At 36.3% G+C, this 25305-nt stretch overlaps 2 protein-coding genes across 2 annotated transcripts; one reads left to right on the top strand and one right to left on the bottom strand.

Annotated features, from left to right (window-relative positions):
• Positions 1-12470: 12470 nt before the first annotated feature.
• MAMYB (Duplicated homeodomain-like superfamily protein) lies at positions 12471-13700 on the bottom strand. Its single transcript, XM_012985853.2, has one exon. It carries the CDS (start codon positions 13594-13596, stop codon positions 12637-12639), a length of 960 nt encoding a protein of 319 aa, XP_012841307.2. The 5' UTR covers positions 13597-13700; the 3' UTR covers positions 12471-12636.
• Positions 13701-22883: 9183 nt separating this feature from the next.
• Positions 22884-24095, top strand: LOC148772847 (uncharacterized). The gene has a single exon (XM_088820928.1). It carries the CDS (start codon positions 22884-22886, stop codon positions 24093-24095), a length of 1212 nt encoding a protein of 403 aa, XP_088677054.1.
• The last annotated feature ends 1210 nt before the right edge of the window (positions 24096-25305 follow it).

The raw sequence follows: 25305 nt of genomic DNA on the forward strand, positions 1-25305 counted from the left end.
ATCGAAGAATCGAGGAGCAGCACACGAGCCGAAGCCGCACGCGATCCCACGCGCCGCCCCGAAGACCGCGCGTGAGATACACGCGCCGCCGTGGCCGTCTCGCCGCTGCTGCCGCTGCACCGCTGCTGCCCTGGATTGCTTAGCGCTCCTACCTCACGCGTCAAGAGGTAAACACACGAATCTCATGTTTCGATTCGTTTACGTTTAAACTAAATATTCATGTTTGCTTTCGTATGATTTTATGTGATTATGTGTAATCGTGTTAATCGTTGCGAGCATGTTAGTTGGTTTAAACGCGAGCATGTTAATTGGTTTAAATTCAGTTAAACATTTTAGCATGTATGTTGTTTTTAATTTCGATGGAAGCGCAAAGGTACGCAATTAATTGATTTAAATTATCGGGCATGTGTTTATGTGCTTTAAAGTTGTTTAAATCGCATAAAATTTTTGTTTTCCGCTGCGTACACGTGCCCGAAACCCAACAAAATGACAATCTTAAAATCATTCAATTTTGAAATAGAAGTTCAATTAAAAAAAATTACCAAATTTTCGTAACAACATCAATCATGCACTGATAATAAGTCAAAATTTCAAATTGAATTTAACTAAATTGAAATTAAACCAATTACTGTTAAAATTTAAGAATTAATCTATTTAGACTTTTCCCAAAAAAATATCTATTTATTGTTTGAAGTTGTCTAGGTAATAAAACAAATGACATGAAAATAATTAATATAAATGTCAAGTGGTGATGACATGTTTTTTAATGGTTTATTTTTACCAATTAATTTATCACATGGGATGAAATTGAGAACATGTCACCAACTGAAATTGTCAAATGTCAAGGAATTAGGTGTCGAATTCATCTTTTATGTACTCCCTGAATAATTCTAATTCTACCATGCACAAGTGACATTTTTTTATGGTACTTTTTATAGACAAAAATTACCCTTATGGGGACTTTACATGGAATTTTTAATTATCTTAAATAACTCCTTCACAACTTTTTAGTATTACCATTACCCCCATGTGGGTAATTTTTGTATTTAAAAAGTAGGATAAAAGAAATATCACATCTTCAAGGGTAGAGTCCACGTTTTTTGGGATATTACATGAAATAAAAAAGATTCCGTAAAAAATCATACCATATGGGGGTCGTGTAAAACAGAAACAAACATCAGGGGGATTTTGTTAATTACCGATAAGTGGAGGTGTTTTTCGTATTTTAGCCCATGTTCATTTTCGTAATTTTTCCTATTAACAACGATTATTGTCCTTTTTACGTCTTAATGTTTGCTATACCCTTATAATATTTTATATAGTTTTAATATCAGTTTGATAATATAATAAATATTGATTCTTAATATATTTAATATGTGTTTTTGGATGCTTCAACTACCACACAGAAGAAATTTGATATAAAGGTTGCAAGATTGAATAGAATTGTTTTTTATACAAAATAATAGATCATTGCAAAAAAAAAACTTATGCAAAATCATAATTAGGATTGTAATTAATATTAGCATTAGAATTAGGATTATAATTAATATTCTTTGAATTAGTATTACTATTAATACTAGGATTAGGATTCAGATTATAATTAGGATTAATAGAGTATTAGAATTAATATTAAGATTAGGATTAGCATTATGATTAGTATTAGTGTATTCTAATCAAGATTATGATTATGATTAATACTACAATTGGTTGATTATGATTAGCATTATGATTATAATTAGGATTAGAAAATTAGAATTACAATTGCAATTAACATTAGCATTAGTATTAGCATTATTAGTATTAACATTATTAGGGTTAGGATTAGAATTACGATTAGTGTTATGAATAGGATTAGAAATAGGATAATGATTTGGATAATATTATGGTTACAATTATAATTAGCGTTAGCATAATGATTAGCATATCCAAATTAACCTTATCATTAAAATTAGTATTATAATTAGGCTTCGTTTGCTTACCTATATCGGATTACATTGGATTAATATTCCACTGACTAATTAATTATTTAGTGAACAATGATATTTGATTCGTTAGATTAAATCTTGTATTAAATTTGTTAAATTCTAATATTAATTGTCAATTGTCTAAAAAGTCTTTAATTGACGAAATTAAGATATTGTTTTAATGATAAAATTGTAATTTCCTCTTCTAATCATCTTCTACTAAATTAATTGCCAGAGGGAATGGGTGCTACTAATTTAACCAAATAATAGCATTCTCCTACTATGTAAACTATAATTTTGTTGTCTTGTGACTCCATTTTATAAGTTTTGTGAGATTCTAACTTTTTTGAATTTTGAGATTTTATGGAAGGTTTGTAAGAAGATGAAGAAGAAGACAGGGTTTAATGAGTTTGGGTTTGGCAGAGAAGAATAGAGTTTTTTTTATCTATGGTATTGAAATGGGGGAAAAAAATTGTGTTTGTATAGATCGTATTTTGTTTGATAAGGTGTATTTTTGTATTTTGCTAATAAAAAAATTTATTTGTGGTATTAATCTACAAAAAAATGTAAAAAAAATATATAAAACATGGTATTAAACTTGGTGGTATTGAACTGATAACAAATTGGTATTAGTTTTAGCCGTCCCCTACTAATATTAATATTAATATTAATACTAATACCAATATTAATACTATTACTAATACTAATATGTTAATAATGCTAATTTACTAAGGCCTCGTTTGCTTAATGTTATTAAGCTCTATTATCTAAATAGTAGGGATTGGTAAGATGTTTGGTTGGTCAGATTCGTATTTAGCTTAGTCCGCTACTATACTTATTATCTCTAGGGGTGGAGATCGGACGGATCGGATCGGAATCCACCCCTTCGGAAAATTTCCGATTTTTTTCGGAAGTGAAAAATCACTTCCGATTCCGATTCGGAATATTTCGGAATACAAAAGTTGTTCCGATTCCGATTCCGAAAAAAAAATCGGAATTTCGGAATTTTCGGAAACGTCGTTGACTATGCCCGGCGACTGAAGCACGGAAGAAAAGCAACGGCCACGGCGGAGATTTATAGGGAATAACGATATTTTTTGGGCAGCAACTCCGGCGATCTTGAGAGAAAAATGATTGTGGTATTTTGCAGCAATTCCAGCCTCTGTTTCGCGATCGTGAAGGCAACGATTAAAGATATGATAAGTTTTATGACTCATATGGTAGAGAAGAAGAGTTGGCGGTGGAAAGAAAGAAAAAAGTTCAGAGGAGGGAGATGAGCGGTGTTAAGTATATATTTTTATACTTTATCGTACCTTTTTATTTGAGATTTTGGTGTGATTTAACGATAATTGGTGCTTAAAAAGTTGATTTATTGTATTTTAGGTATAAATTGAAGAATTGGAAAAGTTAGGGGTCAAAACTGCAATTTTGGAGAAAATATGGGCCAAAAGTGAAATAATCAAAAATCTGAAGAAATTGGCACGGGACGGCCGTCCCAAATGTACACCTAAAAATGGGACGGCCGTGCCAAATGGAGAAATTGGGCAGAAGGTTCAGTGATTCTCGCGCGGCCGTGCGATAATTGCACTGATTTTCGCGCGGCCGTGCCAAATCACGCTGAAACAAATTTTGGACTTTTAAACACACAAGGAAACCTAGAATCATCTACCAAGTTGGGACATCTATTTAAGCCCAAACCAAGCACGAATTAGAGGACTTTTGGACACAACCTTGAAGCAAAAGGAGCGAGAGAACGAAGAATCGAAGACGGAGAATTAACAACTCTTCATCATAATTCTTTTTCGCCTATCTTTTCTTAATCTATGAATTTTATTACTTTTATTATGTTTTTCGTTATGAGTAGCTAAGTTTTTAATCTAGGATTTTGTTGGAACCCTATGTGGGGATGGTGAACCCGTTTTCTTGAGATTATGCAATTATGATTTTATGAGTATTTCTTCTACTTGATATGATTGTTAGTGCATGAACTTGATCAATTTATGTGCTTTATCTGTGATTATTGGGATTGACTCGACAGAGCTATTTTGATAATTAGACGGTAAGTAGAAGAACCTTCGAGTAGTTTTCACCGGATGAGTGTGTCAATTGCATGTGGTGTCGTAGACATACAGATATCACCTTAGGTAGCCATTTACGAGACTTGTTAGTTAATGATTTATTCACAATTGGTTTGCATAGACATATAGTGAATCGTTTATGAATAGGAGACTCATAATACACGCGACAGCGGGTTATGAGTAAATTAGTGTCTCGGGTTAATAATCATGAATCATATATTTCATAATTGAGGGGTTTTGGGTGAGCAATTCTTGCATAGGGGGAAGATACTAGGTCCGTTTTAATTGATATTTTCCCGTGTTATTTGCTTTCTTAATTAGTTTAGTTGTTTAATTGATTTAATTTGACAAACTTGCGTAGGCTGGATAAAAGTCATAATTGTTAGAATTTGGTACTTAGGATTAGGTAATTTGCGTATTCCCTGTGGGATCGACATCCGACTCTTACGAGTCTACTTTACTACTTGTTTGCGATACGTGCACTTGCGTGTGGGTATTTAGCACCCAACAAGTTTTTGGCGCCATTGCCGGGGAGCTATCAAAGCAAGTAGCAGCATTGCAAACTCAGCAAGTCCATGCAGTCCAAATTCCCAACCAGTGCGTAGAAAAAACGGAGTCTCTAAATTATGTGCATGACACTAATCGACAACAGAAGAACCCGTACTCCAACGCTTATAATCCGGGATGGAAAGATCACCCCAACTTTGGATGGGGAGGAAATCAGCAAGGACAAAGGCCAGCTCCCGGATTCCAAAATCCGCCTCAAGCTCAACCTCAAGGTGGAGATCTCGCAAATATCTTGGCGGAATTTATGACAACCACTCAAGCCTCCATCCGAAATTTGGAAACACAGATGGGTCAACTTGCAAACCAGCTAAACGCGAAGCCATTGGGAGCACTGCCGTCGAATACGGAAGATCCTCGAAAGAGCAACATCGAGCAGTGCAATGCAGTAAGTTTGCGAAATGGGAGGCAATTAGAGGAAGGTCCTAAAAAGTCCGTAGCACCACCGCCTATTGAAGAGGAGCCCAAGGAAAAAAACGAGGTAGGGCCAAGCAACACAAAAATCACAGTAAGTGAACCTACTCCCAAGGTACCTTTCCCTCAACGTTTTCAAAACTCTAAGCTTGATATGCAATTTCAGTTATTATTGGATTATCTTAAAAAGTTGCATGTTAATATTCCTTTTGTTGAGGCACTTAAGCATATGCCGAATTGGGTTAAGTTTATAAAAGAACTTGTGTCGAAGAAGATGAGGCTTCCGGAGTGTGCAGCAATAATAGACTTAAATGAGCAAAGTAGTGCTATCCTTTCAAATAAAATCCCACCGAAACTTAGAGATCCGGGGAGTTGTACCATTCCATGCACAATAGGTACTAGGTATTTTGGGCGGGCGTTGTGTGATCAAGGGGCGAGCGTAAATTTAATGCCTTTATCAATTTATGAGAAATTGAACTTAGGAGAAATTAAGCCCACTTCTGTGACCTTGCAGCTAGCCGATAGATCTTTTACTCACCCTTTAGGTATAGTGGAGGATGTAATGGTCAAGGTAGATAAGTTCATACTCCCGGCCGATTTTCTAGTACTAGACATAGAGGAAGATGAAAATATTCCTCTTATCTTAGGACGCCCCTTCTTAGCAACCGGTAGATCAATTATTGATGTAGGAAAGAGAGAGCTAAGAATGAGTGTGGGAGACGAAACAGTGATCTTCAAGGTGTACCGGGTGGATGAAAAGCCTATTACGGCTAATGGATGTTATCTTCTTGATGAGGTAAGTGATTCTAAACTTTTTCCTGTTAAATTACATGATTTAAAAAATTTTGTGGATACTAATGTGCAAGTAGGAGAACAAAAGAAAAAGGTTGAGTTGGTTACAACACCTACTCAAAACACCGTGATAAAAGACGATGTTGGCAAGCCTCATGATGTCAAGAAGAATAAATTCAAGGGCATTCCTAAGCGAACCAGTCGAAAGAAGAATCGGATCAACCCATTTATTCAAGACTTTCTCCAAAAGGAAGTACGGAGATGGGTTCAAAAGCTAAGGAATTGAAGAGAAGGAACAAAGTCTGGCTGAAGACTATAAACTTAGCGCTTCTCGGGAGGCAACCCGAGATTTTCGTTTTTTATTTTATTTTATTTATTTTTCTTGTTTTATTTTGTTTATTTATTTGATAAGCATGCAAGCTAATAAATTAAACATGTTTTGTATTTTTAGGACCAAAAATCGCAATTTTGCAGCTCATACGGCCGTCCCAAAACAAGGCTTAATTTCACACGGCCGTGTGAAAAATCTGGAAGCTACTGCCCAATTTTGGCAAATCGCACGGCCGTGCGGAAAATAGTTCAAAATCTCATACGGCCGTGCGAAACTCAACAGAAGCATAATAAAGGCGAGGGTGGAAGAGCAGCCCGGACATGGCCAAAACGACTTATTCAGGTGTATTCTATCCTTAAACTTCGTGTTAATTACATTGAGGGCAATGTAAATTTTAAGTTTGGGGGTGGATAATTACTTGTTTATGTGCTTTAATTTTTTAGTTTGCATGCCTTAGGATTTTTTTTTTTATTATTTTAGTTGTTTTAGTTTATTTATTTATTTTTTTAAAAAAAAATGTGTTTGAGATAAATGCTTCGATGAATCATGATGATGAAAGATGGTCGATGTTTAATGATGAAATTGCTTGTTTTATCTTGATTTTGATCGAATTTTGGTGAGCTTTTGATTCAAAGTGTCGTAAGAAGGAGTCATTGTTAGGAAGCTCGAATTATGCGTTGCTTTGGTTGAAAGTTTTGGGTTTTAAAATTTGAGTTAATTTATGTTATATCATATGCTATTCGGTTTTAGAACTTGTCTTATGAATTTACAAAGTGAAATATTAATTTGTTGAGTAAATTGGGAAGTGATTTGGGCCATCTTTGAACAGTTTGAGCCTTTCAAGCCTACCTTTAAATTTTTATCATTCGAACCTTGATTGAGCCTTGGAGAAACGGTGTTCTTTCTTTTAACAAATGTGTATAAGGTAGAATAAGTGGAGATTTTTGAAAAATTAACCCTTGGAGTTCGGTCGAAATTTTTTATAAGGTCATTCTTCTTCTTCGAAAGAAAAAAAAAAGGAAAAAAAAAGAAAAAAAAAAAAGAAGAAGAGACTAGAAGGGGAAGTAAGGACTAGTTGTTTTGAAAGCTCGATCCATTGTCTTAAGAGCAAAAGTGGAGACTTTTGAACTCTTAAGAATCGAGTTAATTAAAGTCCTTAGAGGTGAATTCATTGTTTCAAACGCCTATCTTTCAAAATTTGGCGTAATCACCTCAATTCAAGAAGCATAGCCACCTATACCCATATCTCCTACTTCGAACCAAAAAGCCCAACATTTGAAAGCCAAAAAGTCCCAATGATCCCAATAGCTCAATTATTTGATACTAGCCGAGTAAAGAAATTTGGTGAGTCTTTGGAGTTGAATATTATTATGTAAGTATAAATTTTCTCCAATTTTAATGTACAAATATGGGATACTTGAAGCGATAGCATGGTTTGTGGTTTTTAGCAATGGTGAGTGAATACGTATCTTTGAATTACGAGCTTGTAAATTTTTGAGAATTGTCATGATAATTGCAAGTTCAGAAAAAATGAAAGTTGACCATTAATCTATGTGATGAGAGGCATTTGTTGAGAGTGTTGCTGTGAAAGTTGCTAGTTTTTGCTTGAGGACAAACAAAAGATCAAGTTTGGGGGTGTGTTAAGTATATATTTTTGTACTTTATCGTACCTTTTTATTTGAGATTTCGGTGTGATTTAACGATAATTGGTGCTTAAAAAGTTGATTTATTGTATTTTAGGTATAAATTGAAGAATTGGAAAAGTTAGGGGTCAAAACTGCAATTTTGGAGAAAATATGGGCCAAAAGTGAAATAATCAAAAATCTGAAGAAATTGGCACGGGACGGCCGTCCCAAATTTACACCTAAAAATGGGACGGTCGTGCCAAATGGAGAAATTGGGCAGAAGGTTCAGTGATTCTCGCGCGGCCGTGCGATAATTGCACTGATTTTCGCGCGGCCGTGCCAATTTACGCTGGAGACAATTTTGGACTTTTAAACACACAAGGAAACCTAGAATCATATACCAAGTTGGGACATCTATTTAAGCCCAAACCAAGCACGAATTAGAGGACTTTTGGACACAACCTTGAAGCAAAAGGAGCGAGAGAACGAAGAATCGAAGACGGAGAATTGACAACTCTTCATCATAATTCTTTTTCGCCTATCTTTTCTTAATCTATGAATTTTATTACTTTTATTATGTTTTTCGTTATGAGTAGCTAAGTTTTTAATCTAGGATTTTGTTGGAACCCTATGTGGGGATGGTGAACCCGTTTTCTTGAGATTATGCAATTATGATTTTATGATTATTTCTTCTACTTGATATGATTGTTAGTGCATGAACTTGATCAATTTATGTGCTTTATCTGTGATTATTGGGATTGACTCGACAGAGCTATTTTGATAATTAGACGGTAAGTAGAAGAACCTTCGAGTAGTTTTCACCGGATGAGTGTGTCAATTGCATGTGGTGTCGTAGACATACAGATATCACCTTAGGTAGCCATTTACGAGACTTGTTAGTTAATGCTTTATTCATAATTGGTTTGCATAGACATATAGTGAATCGTTTATGAATAGGAGACTCATAATACACGCGACAGCGGGTTATGAGTAAATTAGTGTCTCGGGTTAATAATCATGAATCATATATTTCATAATTGAGGGGTTTTGGGTGAGCAATTCTTGCATAGGGGAAGATAAAATCCTAGGTCCGTTTTAATTGATATTTTCCCGTGTTATTTGCTTTCTTAATTAGTTTAGTTGTTTAATTGATTTAATTTGACAAACTTGCGTAGGCTGGATAAAAATCATAATTGTTAGAATTTGGTACTTAGGATTAGGTAATTTGCGTATTCCCTGTGGGATCGACATCCGACTCTTACGAGTCTACTTTACTACTTGTTTGTGATACGTGCACTTGCGTGTGGGTATTTAGCACTGACCCTTCTTTCTCAATGAGTAATGAATGAACGGCTAGACTTATCCGAAATGGCAATGACTCCATCTTGGTCGCTGAAGCTTTTGCCATTTGTGAAGCATGCTACTTACTCATCGCCATCAACTCTATCATTGATCAATCCTTCAACGTGCACTGGACATTTAAGGTCCTGATTGATGAAAATTAAGCGGTTCTGGCTCTTCGACCTAAATGGAAATTCAAATTTATTTCTAGAAATGCCAACTTTGCTTCCTTTAATCTTCTTAAATGTGTTTTTTTTTTTTTTTTTTTGATCGGTAAATGTGAAATATATAGATCAAAACGGACTTTACAAATACACTGGGCATACCCAGGCAGTGTAATCAAAAAAATATATATCAATGCCTATACATGAACAAGACCCCACAGGTCAAGTGCAAACCAAAGATCAAAAAGGGTCAAGTGCAAACCAAAGATCAAAAAACAATCAGGGATGCACGATTTGCAAAGCTGATTGCGGAAACAAGGCAAAAACCGTCTTGTAAACGAGTATCTTGATCTTACGCACCATCTCAGTAAAAAAACAAAAGCAAAAACCTCATTGATCAACTAAATATCAGGAAAATGTTATATTTACCACAATACCACTTTCCGGATATTTATATAATCCTCAACTCTCATATTCTTATCTGACGACAGTGAATTTGATTACATCACCATCATGAATTCAACAATTAATGGCAAACTACTGAGCTCAGATTAAATGTCTAACAAGAATACATGAGATCATGATCATGCCTAATAATAATATAGGCGACGATTCCATATTCTGAGTATTTGTTCCCACATCATTTCACTCGAATTAATTCCCAAAACATTGACCAACGATTTAGTCTCACAGATTGGTGCCTCAAAGAACTTCGAGTTAGTGAACTGTTGCCCACTCAGGATGAAGATGCTACATACGATAATTACAATTATTAAACTACGTGTGATCATCTACAACTTTCAATTTCACGGTGGTTCAATCCAATTATTATACATTGGGTTAAAAGTGCATTTTGTCCCCTGAACTTAGGGTCTTTTTTTGTATTTGCCCCGCAAACAAAAACGATGCAGTCATACTTCAACTTGATTATTTGCATCTCACGTGGTTTTAGCTGGGGTAAAGTTGTAATTTCATCTCAGAAAGATAATACAATCTTCTTCTTCTTTTTTTTTTCTCTCTTTCTTTGAAGAAATACGACTTTCATACTTACCACAACAAGGAAAAAAAAAAAACAGCATCATATCTTTTCCCGTACTAAAAAAGTCTTTCAAAATCACCTGTAAACGATTAAATTCACCCAAAATCGTAACCCCAATTCAAAACCCACTTCCACTTGAAAATTCAAAATAAATATTCACACCCAAAACCAAAAAGAATCAAAAATCAATTCTTGACCACCGAATGAAGCACATTCGGCAAGGTCAAAAATGTCTGCCGGCAAAGGGAGAGGGAAAATGGGTTTGAAGAAATTAGAGAATAGAGAAGTTAAGAGGACGGAAGAGATCTCTGCAGAAGCTAAGCAGAGGGCGAGTTGACGGCAGCGGTGCAGTTAACACAACAGTTTGGGACTTGGGAGATGAGAAGAGGATTTTGAAGTTCAGCCGTCGTCACTGTTATCTGACACCCAATGTTTCAGATCGGACAGCCGCGCACCACCTCTCTTGGCCGCATTTCCACCTCTCTTCGCCGCCGTCCACGGTGTGGCCTGAAATGCTCGACTAGAATCAAAACAAAGACTGCAGGCGTCCATGGTGTGGTGGTGCATTCTTGGTGGACCCGTTAAGTCCAAAAATGGAAGAAGAAATTGGTGGGCGAATCCCAATGACTATATTGTTTTAGCAAAAATTCAAGGAGACGACTCGTGGTGGAGTTATGGCAACATGAATTGTGAAGACGAGCATAACAGATATATTCCAAAGAGAAGGGGTACGAGAAAAAAAGATAAATATCACGATGAAATTTCAAAGATTACCCGGACCTGTCGGCCAAGGCTATAAACTCGTTGAATACATCAGTGTAGCGCGCGTGCGGCCCAGAACATCTAAGGGCATCACAGACCTGTTATTGCCTCAAACTTCCGCGGCCTAAAAGGACGTAGTCCCTCTAAGATGTTGGCCACGAAGGGATACCTCTGCATAGCTAGTTAGCAGGCTGAGGTCTCGTTCGTTAACGGAATTAACCAGACAAATCGCTCCACCAACTAAGAACGGCCATGCACCACCACCCATAGAACATGAATGTCACGTGGTGTGAATTCCAGCCATTTTTGGCCAAAAAATGGACTTTTTAGTTGTCGGTGCAACAATTTAGTAAGTTGAGGTATGGTCGTGCAATTTTTTTTTTGGGGGGTAAAGTGTAAAAATGACCTAAGTTCAGGGCGCAAATTGCATTAAACCCTTAATATATTAATAAAAAAAAAAAAAGTATAAAATCCTTATGAAGACCAAGAAATATGTATATATATTATGTTGACAAAGAAAGCCGTAGCCATGGGCAACAAGAAGAAGCAGCAACAAATATCCATGCTTAAGATAATTATGATGAACAAAATATGAATGGTTAATATAACACAGATTACCAAACTGATATATGAGATTCACAGGAGAAAGCTTCCACTTGTAAGGGTTTGTCAAGACTTGTCTAAGACTTTAGCTAACCACAAAAACAATAAATCTTGCTGATAGTATCAGACAAGAAGAATAAACATGTCTCAAATTAAAAGATTGATACATAATTCAGATTATGTTCCAAATACCTGAAACATTACTATCTAAAGATTGATGTATCCAATTCATCACCATGTCAAGAAGACGACGACAACTTCCTATACATACATCTTCATAAACAACAAGATGTCGAGCAAAATTGCATCACCTGTCCTCATGACTATCACATAGTACAGATCTAAATTTCCATTTTAGGGCATTATCCGAAATTTTCTTGTCTAAGTAATTTTTTTTTTCTTTGCAATTCCTAGAAAACATAACTGAAGTAGTGCATTGCACATTATAAATGAGGAACTTCTCTAATATAAGCTATTAAGAAAACACTTTGCTATATCTTATTGTTCATCTTTTCAAATCTCTATTAAAAAAATCAACTTCAAAAGGCTAGTTCTTTACCTGAAACACCAATTCAAAGTATGCATGGCTAACAATGCACTAATGAGTCTTCGATAATCAATAGAAAGAAATGATCATGTACAATATCATATATGATAACAAGTCATTTTGCTCAAGTTAATAACCTCATGTATGTATGTAACATCAGTCATATAAACACTTCACAAGCATAATGCATATTACTATATTAGTAGTCAACTTTCATTACTTGCTCTAAGCACAATAACAAGGAAATGTGAGACATAAACGATAAAACAATATTTTTACCTCAATTGTCCAAGAAGCTGAATAATTATTAATCATGTCATAATTTCAAAACATAAGCCAAGAAAAAAGCAATACGATTTTCTTTAAAAAGGACAAACCAAATTGGTGTTTGAGGTTATCTGTGTAAGTTAGACTAAGCCTTTGAACTGCGGAAATCCTTCTTCAAATCTTTGACTCTGGCCATACAAGCAGACTTAGTCTTTCCAGGCACAGAAGCTGCAATCTTCTCCCACCGCATAGACACTACATCCTTCGGGAACGTCTTCAATGCATTAAGCAATGCTAAATCCTCAGAAGCACTCCATCCACTCTCGTTTTTCTCTTCTTCAACATTTTCATTTGCATTCAATCCTTCATCAATAACCCTTTTATCAACGCGTTTTCTATCTTTAAGAAACTTGTTGTAAGAATCTCGATCACTATTACTAACTCCTTTCATTTCTTTAGCCTTTGATATAACAGTCTCGACCTTGTGATTCCCTTTGAAACCCTCAGCTATGGCTTCCCATCGCCCAGGCATTCCAACTGGATGCTTCCCCATTAACTTCCTCAATAATTCATCATCAAACTCATTCCACTTCTCCGACTTTGCTTTTTCAATCGCATCTGATTCCGATTCCGATTCCGATTTTGATTTCGATTTCGATTTCGATTTATCCACCAAAGATCCATCTTTAATTGTCGATTTCTCGAAATGCCCATTGAATCCAACGGCGGCGGCGGCGGCATCTTCGGGTGTTTTCTTTAGGGTTTTGGTTGATTTTCTGTTGAATTTGTCATTGATGATATCAACAGAAGCATTGGTGGGGATTTGAGTGAGAGGGGGCCCAAGACCGACGCGGATATCACCGGCGGTGAGAGATGAAGGGGCAAAGGGACCGATAACAACGGAGAAACAAATCCATAAAAGAAGGGATCTGAGGGGTTCGACATTGATGTAAATGAAGGTCAGAATGAAAAACACAGCAAAAATTGAAACGGAAACAAAACGGAAGGAAGAAGAATAAGGGGAATCATCTGATTGGGTGAAATGCTGCTGCTTCGATTGGAAGAGGAATCTTGGCTTGCTCTCAAACTCATCTAAGAACTCCATCCTCGATCCTCTCTCTCTATTTCACACCCTAATACTCGATTTTTAATCACACTGATTTTTAGAGTAAACTGCAAATAAAACTTCTCTTTCTCAAATAAAATGTACCAAAGGACAAAAATTTCACTTTTACGCGTCCATAGCATATAAAGACAAAATACCCTCATAGGATTTTTGCTTTAAAAAAAAGGGCAAATTACCAAAACCCCCCGAGGTAAGCCTAAATAACGAAAATCCCCCCATGTGAAATGTCTATTATATCCTTCTGTTAAATATGGAAAATAATAATTAATTAATTAAAATTACATCATAATTAATTTAAATTAATTAAAATTAGATTATAATTAATTAATTTAATTAATTAATTTAATTAATTAAAAAAAAAAAAAAAAAACCTGCCAACCAGCTTCAATGGTGTTGAGATCATCACCAAAAGAACCAGCTATAACCCACATTTGAGATAAACTGAATTCAAATTGATTTGAAACCCTAGGTGCCCATACATTAATACTTGCTTTTGCTCCATAGTATTCATCTCCACTCACATATCCAACAGCATGCTGCAAACAAAAAATTAATTACTCAGACATGAATTTTTAATTAATTACTTCGTGGCCGTTTGTGGAAGAATCTCTGCGAATAGGGTTTCGGAGTTTCTTGCCGAATCTTTTAACATTGCTTGCTCTGAGGAAATCTTTTTCAGATGTTCTTCTAATTGGAACAGTGCCATGTGGGCAGAATTCATTTGACATGCTCCAGATTTGTGAGTTCTCTTCGAACATTCTTGTTCTTGGTAATTCTCCGTTTGGCCTGTCTGGTGGATCCTGTAATAAATTCAAGACTCAATTTTTATTTTCTTGAAGTTCAAAAAAAGAAATTAAAGATTGGATTTTTAATTTTTTTTTTTTTTTTTGGTTTACCTGTAAGCATTAAATAAAATGCTTACAATTACCCCCTAAGGGTAATTTCGTGTACAAGGGCAAAATTGGTATTATCGGAGGAATATTCAGGAGAATAAAAAAGATTCTATCGAGTTTAACACCGTTAGATCGATTTGTAAGATGTCTGCATACCTCAGGTAGGACCGGCAATTGAGCCGGGCCTACCCGAAGCCCGATAGCTCGGCCCGATTTTATTTGAGCCGAGCTTCATTAATTGTGAGCCGGGCCGAGTTTGAGCCGTTTTATTAAACCCGATTAAATTATGACCCGAGTTTGAGCATACCATGGCTCAACCCGAATAAAGCCCGACTAAATTAATATATATATATATATATATATATATATATATATATATATATATATATATATATATATATATTTGTTGTCTTTTTTTTTTTTTAGGTCTTAAGATTTTTGAAAAAAGTTAGAGGACCTTTAGAATTGCTTCTAGTTATTTTATTTTATAATTTTTTTTCATTTTGGACTCGGACGTATTTTTTAGTATAATTAATTAATGATTAAATATTTACAACATTAAGCTTTATTTGTTTTAATGAACAAGCTATGATTTTTTTTTTAATCTTATTTTCATTTTCAATGAATATTCTAGATTCTTTTCTTAGACCGAAAAGTTTTTTTTCTTTAACATGTCCGACTGCAAAGTTGTAAAATATGTAATTTTTTTATTGTCTCATATAAGCCCGATATAAACCCGAGGCCCGAAAAAATATGTGAGCCGAGTTTGAGCCTATAGGCATGAGGCCCGATGGTATTTGAGCTTGAGCATATAAGAACGAGGCCCGATGATATATGAGCTTGAGCCGACCCAAGCTCGGCTCACACGGCCCGATTGCCAGCCCTAACCTCAGGGGGGTTGACGTAATTACGAGAACGTGGGGGGGATTTCCGTTATTCAGACTTACCTCAGGGGGGTTTTGGTAATTTGCCCTAAAAAAAAACTACCCCTTATTATAATATTGTGGACTAGCATATGGACTTAATTCATCATTGACAAGTGTCCTAGATAGGTATCACAATTAAACTATAGGATTTACGAAGTAATGACATGTGTAATAGTGACTAAGGCATTCTCATATCTATAAATACATGTACACTCTTTGAATGAATAATATGGCCATGATTCTTCTTTATCTCCCAATTTCGTATGTTTCTTTATTTGTTAATTATCCCACTAATTAGTGTGTTTTTCTATTATATTACATTATTTTGCCTTATATGATGCCATATATACATATACAATTCTTATAATATACAAATGACTATTCCACTAACCTTATTTTGGTGGATTATCCCATATATCATTAACATTCATGAGCTAATGGAATTTATTTCATAACATGTTATCAGCACAAGGTTTTGCTTGGAAAAGATTTTACAAAATTTAATTTATTTATGTTATTTTATTTGATACGATCCATATCCTCAATATAAAATGGTTAAGCGAATACTACAGTATTTTATACGCTACCAATTTTCAGAGAAATCCTCAATATAAAATGGTTAAGCGAATACTACGGTATTTTATACGCTATCGATTTTCAGAGAAAATGAAGGATATATATATAGTGTTATGTGCTTTCTTTTGGTTTCTCTATAATCAGTAGAAGAATTAATGAAATGGCTTGTATTTCCCTTCTTATAATAGTGTCTTTTCATTTTCGAAGAAAAAGAAAAAGAGAAGTGTTAGAATTTATTTCGAGCAGATATAAATTATTTGTGTCAGATTCAGTTTTTCGTTACTGTTGCGTGAAGTGTTGCAACAGTTCGTGAAGCAGTTCGTAAAAACAGAAATAAACGAGACACAAATTTAATGTGGTTCGGATACAATTGTACCCTACATCCACGGGGACCTGCAAATAAAATTTACTAATTTTTAGTTTTACGAATACAATAATAGGACTTAATCAAAATACAAAGACTCCCTCTTTGTTGACGCCGTTCTTGTATACTACGCTGAATTATAAATCTTCAATTTGCAGCACGTCCCTTGCTCCGCACGGTTGAACTCCCTTCAACGCTGAATCCTTCTGTCGGCGGATCGATCTCCTCCCGAGATCGATTTAAGCCCCTCTCCCGAAGAACCGATCTTCTTTTTGTATAGAAGAAGCAAACTTGTGATACTCCTTGAATCTTGGTGTCTTCACCACAAAGCCTTGAAGCCTTGAATCTTGGTGTCTTCACCACAAAGCCTTGAAGCCGGTATATTTTCTATGAAAATCACGCCTTGAAGCCTTGAATCTTGGTGTCTTCACCACAAAGCCTTGAAGCCGGTATATTTTCTATGAAAATCACGTAGAAAATCACGTATCACGATGGAGCAATAAAAACGAGAGGAAAAAATATTTTCTCTTGAACTTCTCTCGATAGAAAAACTTCGGAAGAGCAACAAAGAAAAGAGAATTATTTTTCTCTCCAAAAAAATACACAAATAATGATGCTTGAAACCCTCTTTATACGTTCATAATTCTTCCTGCACAAGAAAATACAAGTCTAATTAGATCTGCTATTCACGTTAAGAAGAGTTGTATAGGAAAATACAACTAGATCATTCCTTATCTAAAAACTAATTCCCTTAACTATTAAAACACCAAGGAAATAAAATTCATTAGGTTAGGGATTCTTATTCTTATTCACGTAGGAGAATAACTTGTAAAATAAGAAAACTCTTTGTATAAAGATAATTCCTAATATTAATCACTTAATGACAAATTAAAAAGAATTAAAACACAAGAAAACTACCCTTCTTATATCACAGCATATCTAGACTTGTGGTACAACTCTTTTACACGTTTCTTTGCAAAGTCAGAATCCAAAGGATTCTAACAAGAGGAAATAATTAATTGTCTATGCCATGGTTTTCAACTTTCTGTAATTGGTTTTAAATGTGAAACTATAAAACCTTAAGTAATTGACATGAGCATATTTTCATGAGCACTTTACAAATAAGCCCCCATCTATGGGTACTTATTTATAAAGGGGTTCGGGCAATAAACCCTTTTATGAAAAAGTTCACACATATTTCAGAGGTTTGTAAAAGACTAAAATAGCCCCTAATATTTTAATATGCTTCAATTTCATCCTTTAATTTAATTTAACCTTAATTTGACCCCAAATTTTACAAATTATTTAATTTTTACCCAAAACACAATTTTATGGACAATCTTGTCCGTTGACCGGCGGTCTCCGGCGTTGACTTTTTTTTTTCTTTAACATATTTCTGCCTCTCCGTTTAAACAACAATATTGTTGTGGTTGACAGTGATATTAACTATATTACTATTAAACACAGTAAAATTAACTATATATACTACAATCTAACACAATAGTATTGCTATATTAATCTCTAGCACAATAATATTCTTTTTTTATAAATAATTGTTTTTACTTATATTGATATACTCTTGACGGTGCTAATTTTTATTGGTCTATTCTAACTAATGTACATAAATTTAGCAAAAAAAAAAAAACAATAATTATTATTACTGAAAAATTACGGGCATCCCCAAGGTAGGTCCTATTAATGAAAAATTGTTCTTTTTTTGATAATTACAACATTTCCTTAATTATGTATTGTCTTACGAAAAAATACATCATTCAACAAGTAAATTTGACACTGTAAAGATGAATGTGTAAGATAATACATAGTTGATGGGATAATTGTAATTATTCAAACATGAGAGATTTTTTGAGTAAACTGCAAAAACTACCCCTGTGTAATCTCGAAATAGCAAAAACCCCCCTGAGATAAATAAACTAACAAAAACCTCCCATGTGAAATTATTTAAATAGCAAAAACCCCCCTATGGAACTATTTGAGGGTTGACTTGATATAAAAAGACACAAATACCCCTGGAGTCTTGCAATTAATAAATTCTTATATTTTATAAATATTTTAATTATTTTATTTAAAAAATAATCAATTTAGTTGTTTACTATTTTTTTTTAATTTCTAAACAAATAAATTAAAAAGAATAAATATACATATAATATGTATATATATAAATACATTTTGAGGGACAATTTTGTCATTTCAAGTCTAAAAAATCAGCTAGGGGGGATTCTACCTTTGACTAAATTTCACAGGAGGGTTTTTGCTAGTTTATTTATCACAGGAGGGTTTTTGCTATTTCGAGATAACACAGGGGTAGTTTTTGCAGTTTACTCGAGATTTTTTTGTAATTGAACATTACCTCATGAGTGCCCGTAATTTACCATACTATTATTGATATGAAGACAAATATATATTTTGATTAAAAAAAAAGAGAAAAAAAAAAAGGAAGATGGAGGGGGTGTGTTGATAAATTGTCAAAGTAATTAGTAAAGAGGAGATTGAATTTTGGTGGAAGGAGACATGGTTGATTAACTAATTAGTTAATAAATAATTGTAATTGGGAAGATTAATAGTCGTGAGATGTATTTATTTAGTGAAAAGAAATGAAAAAAAAAAGAGGGAGGGAAAAGGAAAAGGTGGCGCGGTTCGAGAATCGAAAAGCCCCCAGTCAGTCCGCCGTCGTATCGTATCATGTTTCGTGTGTGTAGTGTAGCTTCTCTCTCTGGAACTGAAAAGTTCACTCTCTCTCCCTCTCTCTGTCTTTCTGTTCTCGAGGAGGGAGGCAGGCAGGCGTTTCTAATTCTAATTCCCCCCCAATTAATTAATTAATTAATTAATTAATTGATTAATTGCCCTTTTCTTCTCCCACGAATCGAATCGAATCGAATCCCAAACTCATCAGTCACTCATCTCTATTTATATTTCTAGATATCTCCCACTCAATTCCCCATTTCCTCTTGGAAAATGTCGCCCACTACTCAGAACAATCACACAAAGACACAGTCAGAAGAATCTGATGTTGAAAGAGAAGGAGAAGAAGATGAGGTGCATGCATCACCCTCACACAACAAATTTGCTAGAGTATTTAGAGAGGAAGATGAAATAGGTGTGCTGGAAGGACTTTATGTTTATTGGAAATGCAACGGAGTTAATCATGAATGGAAAAAATATCATGATTTCATAAAGGATGATCTTCCTCACCACTTTTCATGCACTCAACTCTCTGAGAAGATCCGAAGGCTCAGGCTCAAGTTCCAATCCAATTCAAGAAATAATAATATTCATTTTGCCAATGCACATGAATCTCTTGTGTTTGACTTGTCAAAGAAACTATGGGGACAAGAATTGATCAGCAGCAGCAGCAGCAGCAGCACAAACACAACACCACCAGCTGTTGGCAGAAAAATATGTGATGCTGATGCTGATGGTGGTGATGATCATGAGGACAGCATCAACAAAATAGCATCAAAGAAACGACATAAACAAGATGTTGCTGCTTCTTTTCCACATATATCTGCATTGTTTGACCGCTTTGGGTTTTCTGCATCTAAATACCTAACTGGGGTTAATAAGAAGAAATTGAAAAAGCTGGAGAAGCAGTCAAGAAAATTGATTATGCAGGAGAATCAACTCCTTCGAAAGAAACAGTGTGCTCTTGTCGTTTCTGGCTTAAATAAATTAAATTCATCCACTTTTTGATCCATCACCCATGCATGCAGGTACTCTTTCTTTATTTATTACTTTTTTAGTTTGGTGAGCACAATGTATATATAGAGATTATTCATGTATATGATGTGCCTTGCTTGCTAGACAAATAAAACAAATATACTATTACAGTCATAGAATATAATTGTTGCATCAAAGACTGACCTGGTTATTTTTCTTTCTTAATGTATTAATTGATCTAGCATCTAAATGCATTAAATTCCCTTTTGGTCTATTTGGCTCTCTCTTGAGATTGTACACAACAGATTTATTATTTTGCTTTATTGATTTTTTTCCTTTAATTTATGTGTTAATGATTACAGGTTTTGGAAAAGATGGGGAAGAAGGAATGTATACAGAACTGGCTTCAAGAAGTTGTTTTTGATGAACTAATATATTACTATAGCTTTCTACTCAAGTATTAATTACTAGTAGCAGTACTATTAAGATTATTATTAGGTTTCTACTTTTTAATTAGCTTAATTAATCAATGTAATGGCATTATTGTAGATGCTTTTGGACATGTTTTTATGTTGATATGAATGTGGGTGGTGATCTATGATATGCAGAAGAAGCCGGATGGATGCTGTTTTGTCTTAATCCTTTAATCATGTAACTTTCTGGAAAAACCAATCTGTTCAATTTTTTATGGCTTCTTAATTATTTAAAAATTATGGGTGTTTCTGTGGTTATTTCCTGCAAGTGTCTGGACATATTTACTTTTTATCTAGATTGTCATTTTTTTTTTATCTAACATATTAATATGGTAATGACAATACATTTGGATGTAGTTGACGTAGGGGTGGTAAACGGGCCGAGCCGGCTTGAAAAAAGCTCGAGGCCGTGCACTTATCCATCTACCCATCTAAGCGATCTTTTCATTGTACCATCTTTTCCCTGTCCATCACTCTCACATATCTTTTCTTCATTTCTTTCGTCACATCAATGAATACCTATCCATCTACCCATCTACCAGGCCCGGCCCGATCTTTACATCTACATTTTACTTACTACACCTTAATGATGGTTAGATTATAGTAATTAGTTAATTAGTCATTTCACAAACCGTTCATTTAGTTAACCAGTCATTTCATAAGTGAACTTTACTCTCCAACTCCAACTCACAGTTATTTGATTTTTATTTATTTATTTACGTAAATAAAGGTTAATAATGATGTGATAGCTTAATGAGAAATGGGTATTCTTGATATACATTTGGTATATTTAGATGTTGCTTGAGGTGTACATAATTATATTACAAATAAAATAATATGGTAATAACCTCTGTGTATATCTGGAATTGCTTTTTAAGGGAACCATACAAAAATATTCACAAGTCACAAGCATAGTTCTTCAATTGGATTTGCAGCTATATTTATACCTAGCTTTAATTATTGTCAGATAAAAGAAAATGGACAAATAATTCTTTCTTTCTTTTTTTAGAAAAACAATTAAGTCTTCTTGTCTGATTTGGAAGAAAGATTTTTTCAACACTTTAAGTATTCGCAACACATTCGGGAGAGGCTGACTTAGCTATCGCGAGGGGGCGAGAAGGAGCTAAGGCCGCACGGTTCTTTGTTAAGGGAACATGTCCGTGACAAGTGGTATCAGAGCCCGGCTAAGGGCTTTGTGTTGATCGAATTCTCGACGATGGCGAACGTTGAAGATATTTCGTACGTAACCGAGGGACGTGGCAGGGAGGCCCACGTAAACAACAAGAAGAAGAGGGACCACAGCAAGGCTCGTGGGGAGAGTACCGTTAACGAGGCCGTGCTAACGGATCATGGTGAAAGACTCGAGAGGCTCGAGAATAACATCGCCATAGCGGAGCTTAGCGAACGATTCGGGAAGCTCGAGCACGATACGGGAGTGTTGGAGAATCACGTCGCCGAGCAACTCGACTTGTCTAGAGACAATGAAGCGTTGCGGGAGGAACGGTTGGATCGATTGGAGGCCATCATCCAATCCCTCCAAGAGAGCATCGAAGGGATGCGCGAAGACTTGGCCTTGTGCAAAAAGGCCGCCACTAACGGTAGTGTTGGCGCTACTTCGAGTCCAAGGGTGGACTGCCCGAAGCCAACGGGATTCAACGGCGTAAGGGACGCCAAGGAAGTTGAGAACTTCCTATGGAGGATGGAGCAATACTTCGAGGGTATCGGTCTAGTCGACGAGACGATCAAGGTAAGAACTTCTTCCCTTTACCTTTCCGATACGGCAATGTTATGGTGGCGTAGAAAGCACGCCGATATCGAGAAAGGCATTTGTCGAATCGATACTTGGGAAGAGTTCAAGAGGAAACTCAAGCGACACTTCTACCCGGAGAACGTCGTCTATGAGGCTCGAAGGAAGTTGAAGGAACTCAAGTAACGAAGTTCAATCCGCGAGTACGTGACGGAGTTCACCACCCTCACCCTTCAAATTCCCAACCTCTCCGAGGAGGACCTTCTTTTCCACTTTACCGATGGGTTACAAGGCTGGGCCAAACAAGAACTCCACCGACGAGACATCAAATCCGTCGATGAAGCTATTGCCGCCGCCGAGTCCTTAACCGAGTATCAACCGAGATAGCCGTTGCGAAAAGAGAAGTGGAACCCGACTAAAGACGGAGGAGAGAGACGGGACAATCATGGTCGGGACTATCGAGACAACCGAGACCCAAGACGAGCGTCAACCTCGAGGGGAGGAGACAAACCATCCTCACACCAACAACTTGAAGAGAAGAAGAGGTCGTTTGTGCCTAAGGAAGGATGCTTCGTGTGCAAGGGGCCGCACGCGATGAGTCAATGTCCCAAGATGGGGTCATTGTCGGCACTTTTACAACAAGAGGCCGAGCAAGACACAAACGAGGGGCTAGGCAACATGGGATCGCTCCAACTTCTGAACGCCTTAAAGGCTAATCCGATGCCGGCAACATCAAGCAAGGGGCTGATGTACGTGGAGGCCCGCATCAACGGTACCCCAGCAAAGGTGATGGTGGACACGGGAGCGACCCACAACTTTATCACCGAGGACGAGGCCAAGAGGGTTGGCCTACGGTGGACTAGACGAGACGGTTGGCTCAAGGCCGTTAACGCTAAGGCACAACCGGTCAACAGTGTAGCACGAGACGCGGAGCTACACTTAGGCACTTGGAAGGGCCAAGTGGACTTTTCGGTAGCACCGATGGATGACTTCAAGGTGGTGCTAGGCATGGATTTCTTCCGCAAGGTAATGGCTATCCCGATGCCTTGTTTCAATTCCGTATGTATCTTAGAGAAGGGAACACCTTGCATGGTGCCAGCCATCAACGGCACCACTAAGGAAGGAAACACACAACCAAGGCAACTGTCGGCCATGCAAGTTGCCAAGGGAGTTCGACGGGGCGAGCCGACATTCTTAGCCGCTTTAAAGGAGGAAAGCCCGCCCAACGACAAAGAGAAGGACGTGCCACCGATCATCCAAACCGTCTTGGAGGCCAACCAAGACGTGATGCCACCAAATTTGCCCAACAAGCTTCCACCTAGGAGGGAGGTGGATCATGCCATTGAGTTGGATCCGGGAGCCAAGCCACCCGCCATGGCTCCCTACCGCATGTCACCGCCGGAGCTTGAGGAGCTCCGAAAGCAACTTAACGAGTTGGTCGAGACGGGGAAGATTCGACCATCGAAGGCACCTTACGGCGCACCGGTCTTATTCCAAAAGAAGCACGATGGTTCTTTGAGGATGTGCGTGGACTACCGGGCGCTAAACAAGGTAACCATTAAGAATAAGTACCCTATTCCCTTGATAGCCGATTTGTTCGATAGGCTTGGTAAAGCCAAGATATACACGAAGATGGACTTGCAAAAGGGCTACTACCAAGTTCGCATTGCCGAAGGGGACGAGCCAAAGACAACGTGCATCACTCGATACGGTTCTTACGAGTGGCTTGTCATGCCGTTCGGGTTAACCAATTCCCCGGCAACGTTTTGCACTCTCATGAACAAGATTTTCCATCCATACTTAGATCGGTTCGTGGTGGTCTAATTGGACGACATCGTCGTTTATAGCGATACCATGGAGGAGCATGTCAACCACCTTCGCACCGTCTTCCAAGTACTTCGGGAAAACGAGTTGTTCGTGAAGAAGGAGAAGTGGGAAAACGAGTTGTTAGGTGGTGGTAGGTAGAGACATTTAAGGGAGTGTTCCACTCCCAACCGTTAGATCATATCGATCTCCACCGTCCATTGAGGAGGTGGTCTTGTATAAATAGAGGTAGGGTCCTCATTTGTAATCATCCAACACACCAACAATCCAACAAATCCAACAATAAAGTACTTTTCCTACCAACTCTCTTGTCTTCTTACTTTCTTTCTTCGTTTCCATCACTTTAAGTATTCGCAACACATTCGGGAGAGGCTGACTTAGCTATCGCGAGGGGGCGAGAAGGAGCTAAGGCCGCACGGTTCTTTGTTAAGGGAACAAGTCCGTGACATCGAGCTCACGAGCTCGAGCTCGAGCCCAAAATTAGTTGTTCGTCAGTTCGCGAGCCGGCTCGCGAGCTGCCTTCCTATTTTTTTTTTTTCCTTTTTTTCTTTATATATATATATATATATATATATATATATATATATATATATATATATATATATATATATATATATATTATTCTTATTCTTATTATTATTATTAACTAAATAGTAAATAGTCTATAATAATAAATATATCTAGTATTTAAATAGAAACAAATCTATATTACTTAAATAATTCATAATAATATAAAATATTATAATAATAATAATAGAAAAAATAAAAAATATATATAACTAGAGTTCATTATTTATTTTTATTTTTTATTTTCCTATGAATAATTTTTAATAAAAAATAAAAAAAATTTAATAAAAAAAATTAAATAATAATAATAAAAAAACAAAAAAAAAAAATTAAATAAGCCTGACTCGAGCTCGAGCCAAAAAAAATTGGCTCGATGAGCTCGAGCTCGAGCTCGAGCTGGGCAACATGGACTCGAGCTCGAGCTCGAGCTGGCCAAAAGAGCCGAGCTCGGCTCGTTCCCACCCCTAATTTGACGTAGACTCATAAATTCAAGTTTCACGACAAATAGGTTCTCATTTAATTTTTATTTCAAATAAACTCAAAAAAATATAAATTCTCAAAATAACCCTATATATTTCTATTTGAGATAAGTTTAACCCACTCGCCCATCAGGCCGGTCCGACTCGCACCGTCTGATCCGATC

Source organism: Erythranthe guttata, chromosome 1 (assembly GCF_056151865.1).
Source record: "Erythranthe guttata isolate IM_541 chromosome 1, IM_541, whole genome shotgun sequence".
Classification (NCBI taxonomy): domain Eukaryota; kingdom Viridiplantae; phylum Streptophyta; class Magnoliopsida; order Lamiales; family Phrymaceae; genus Erythranthe; species Erythranthe guttata.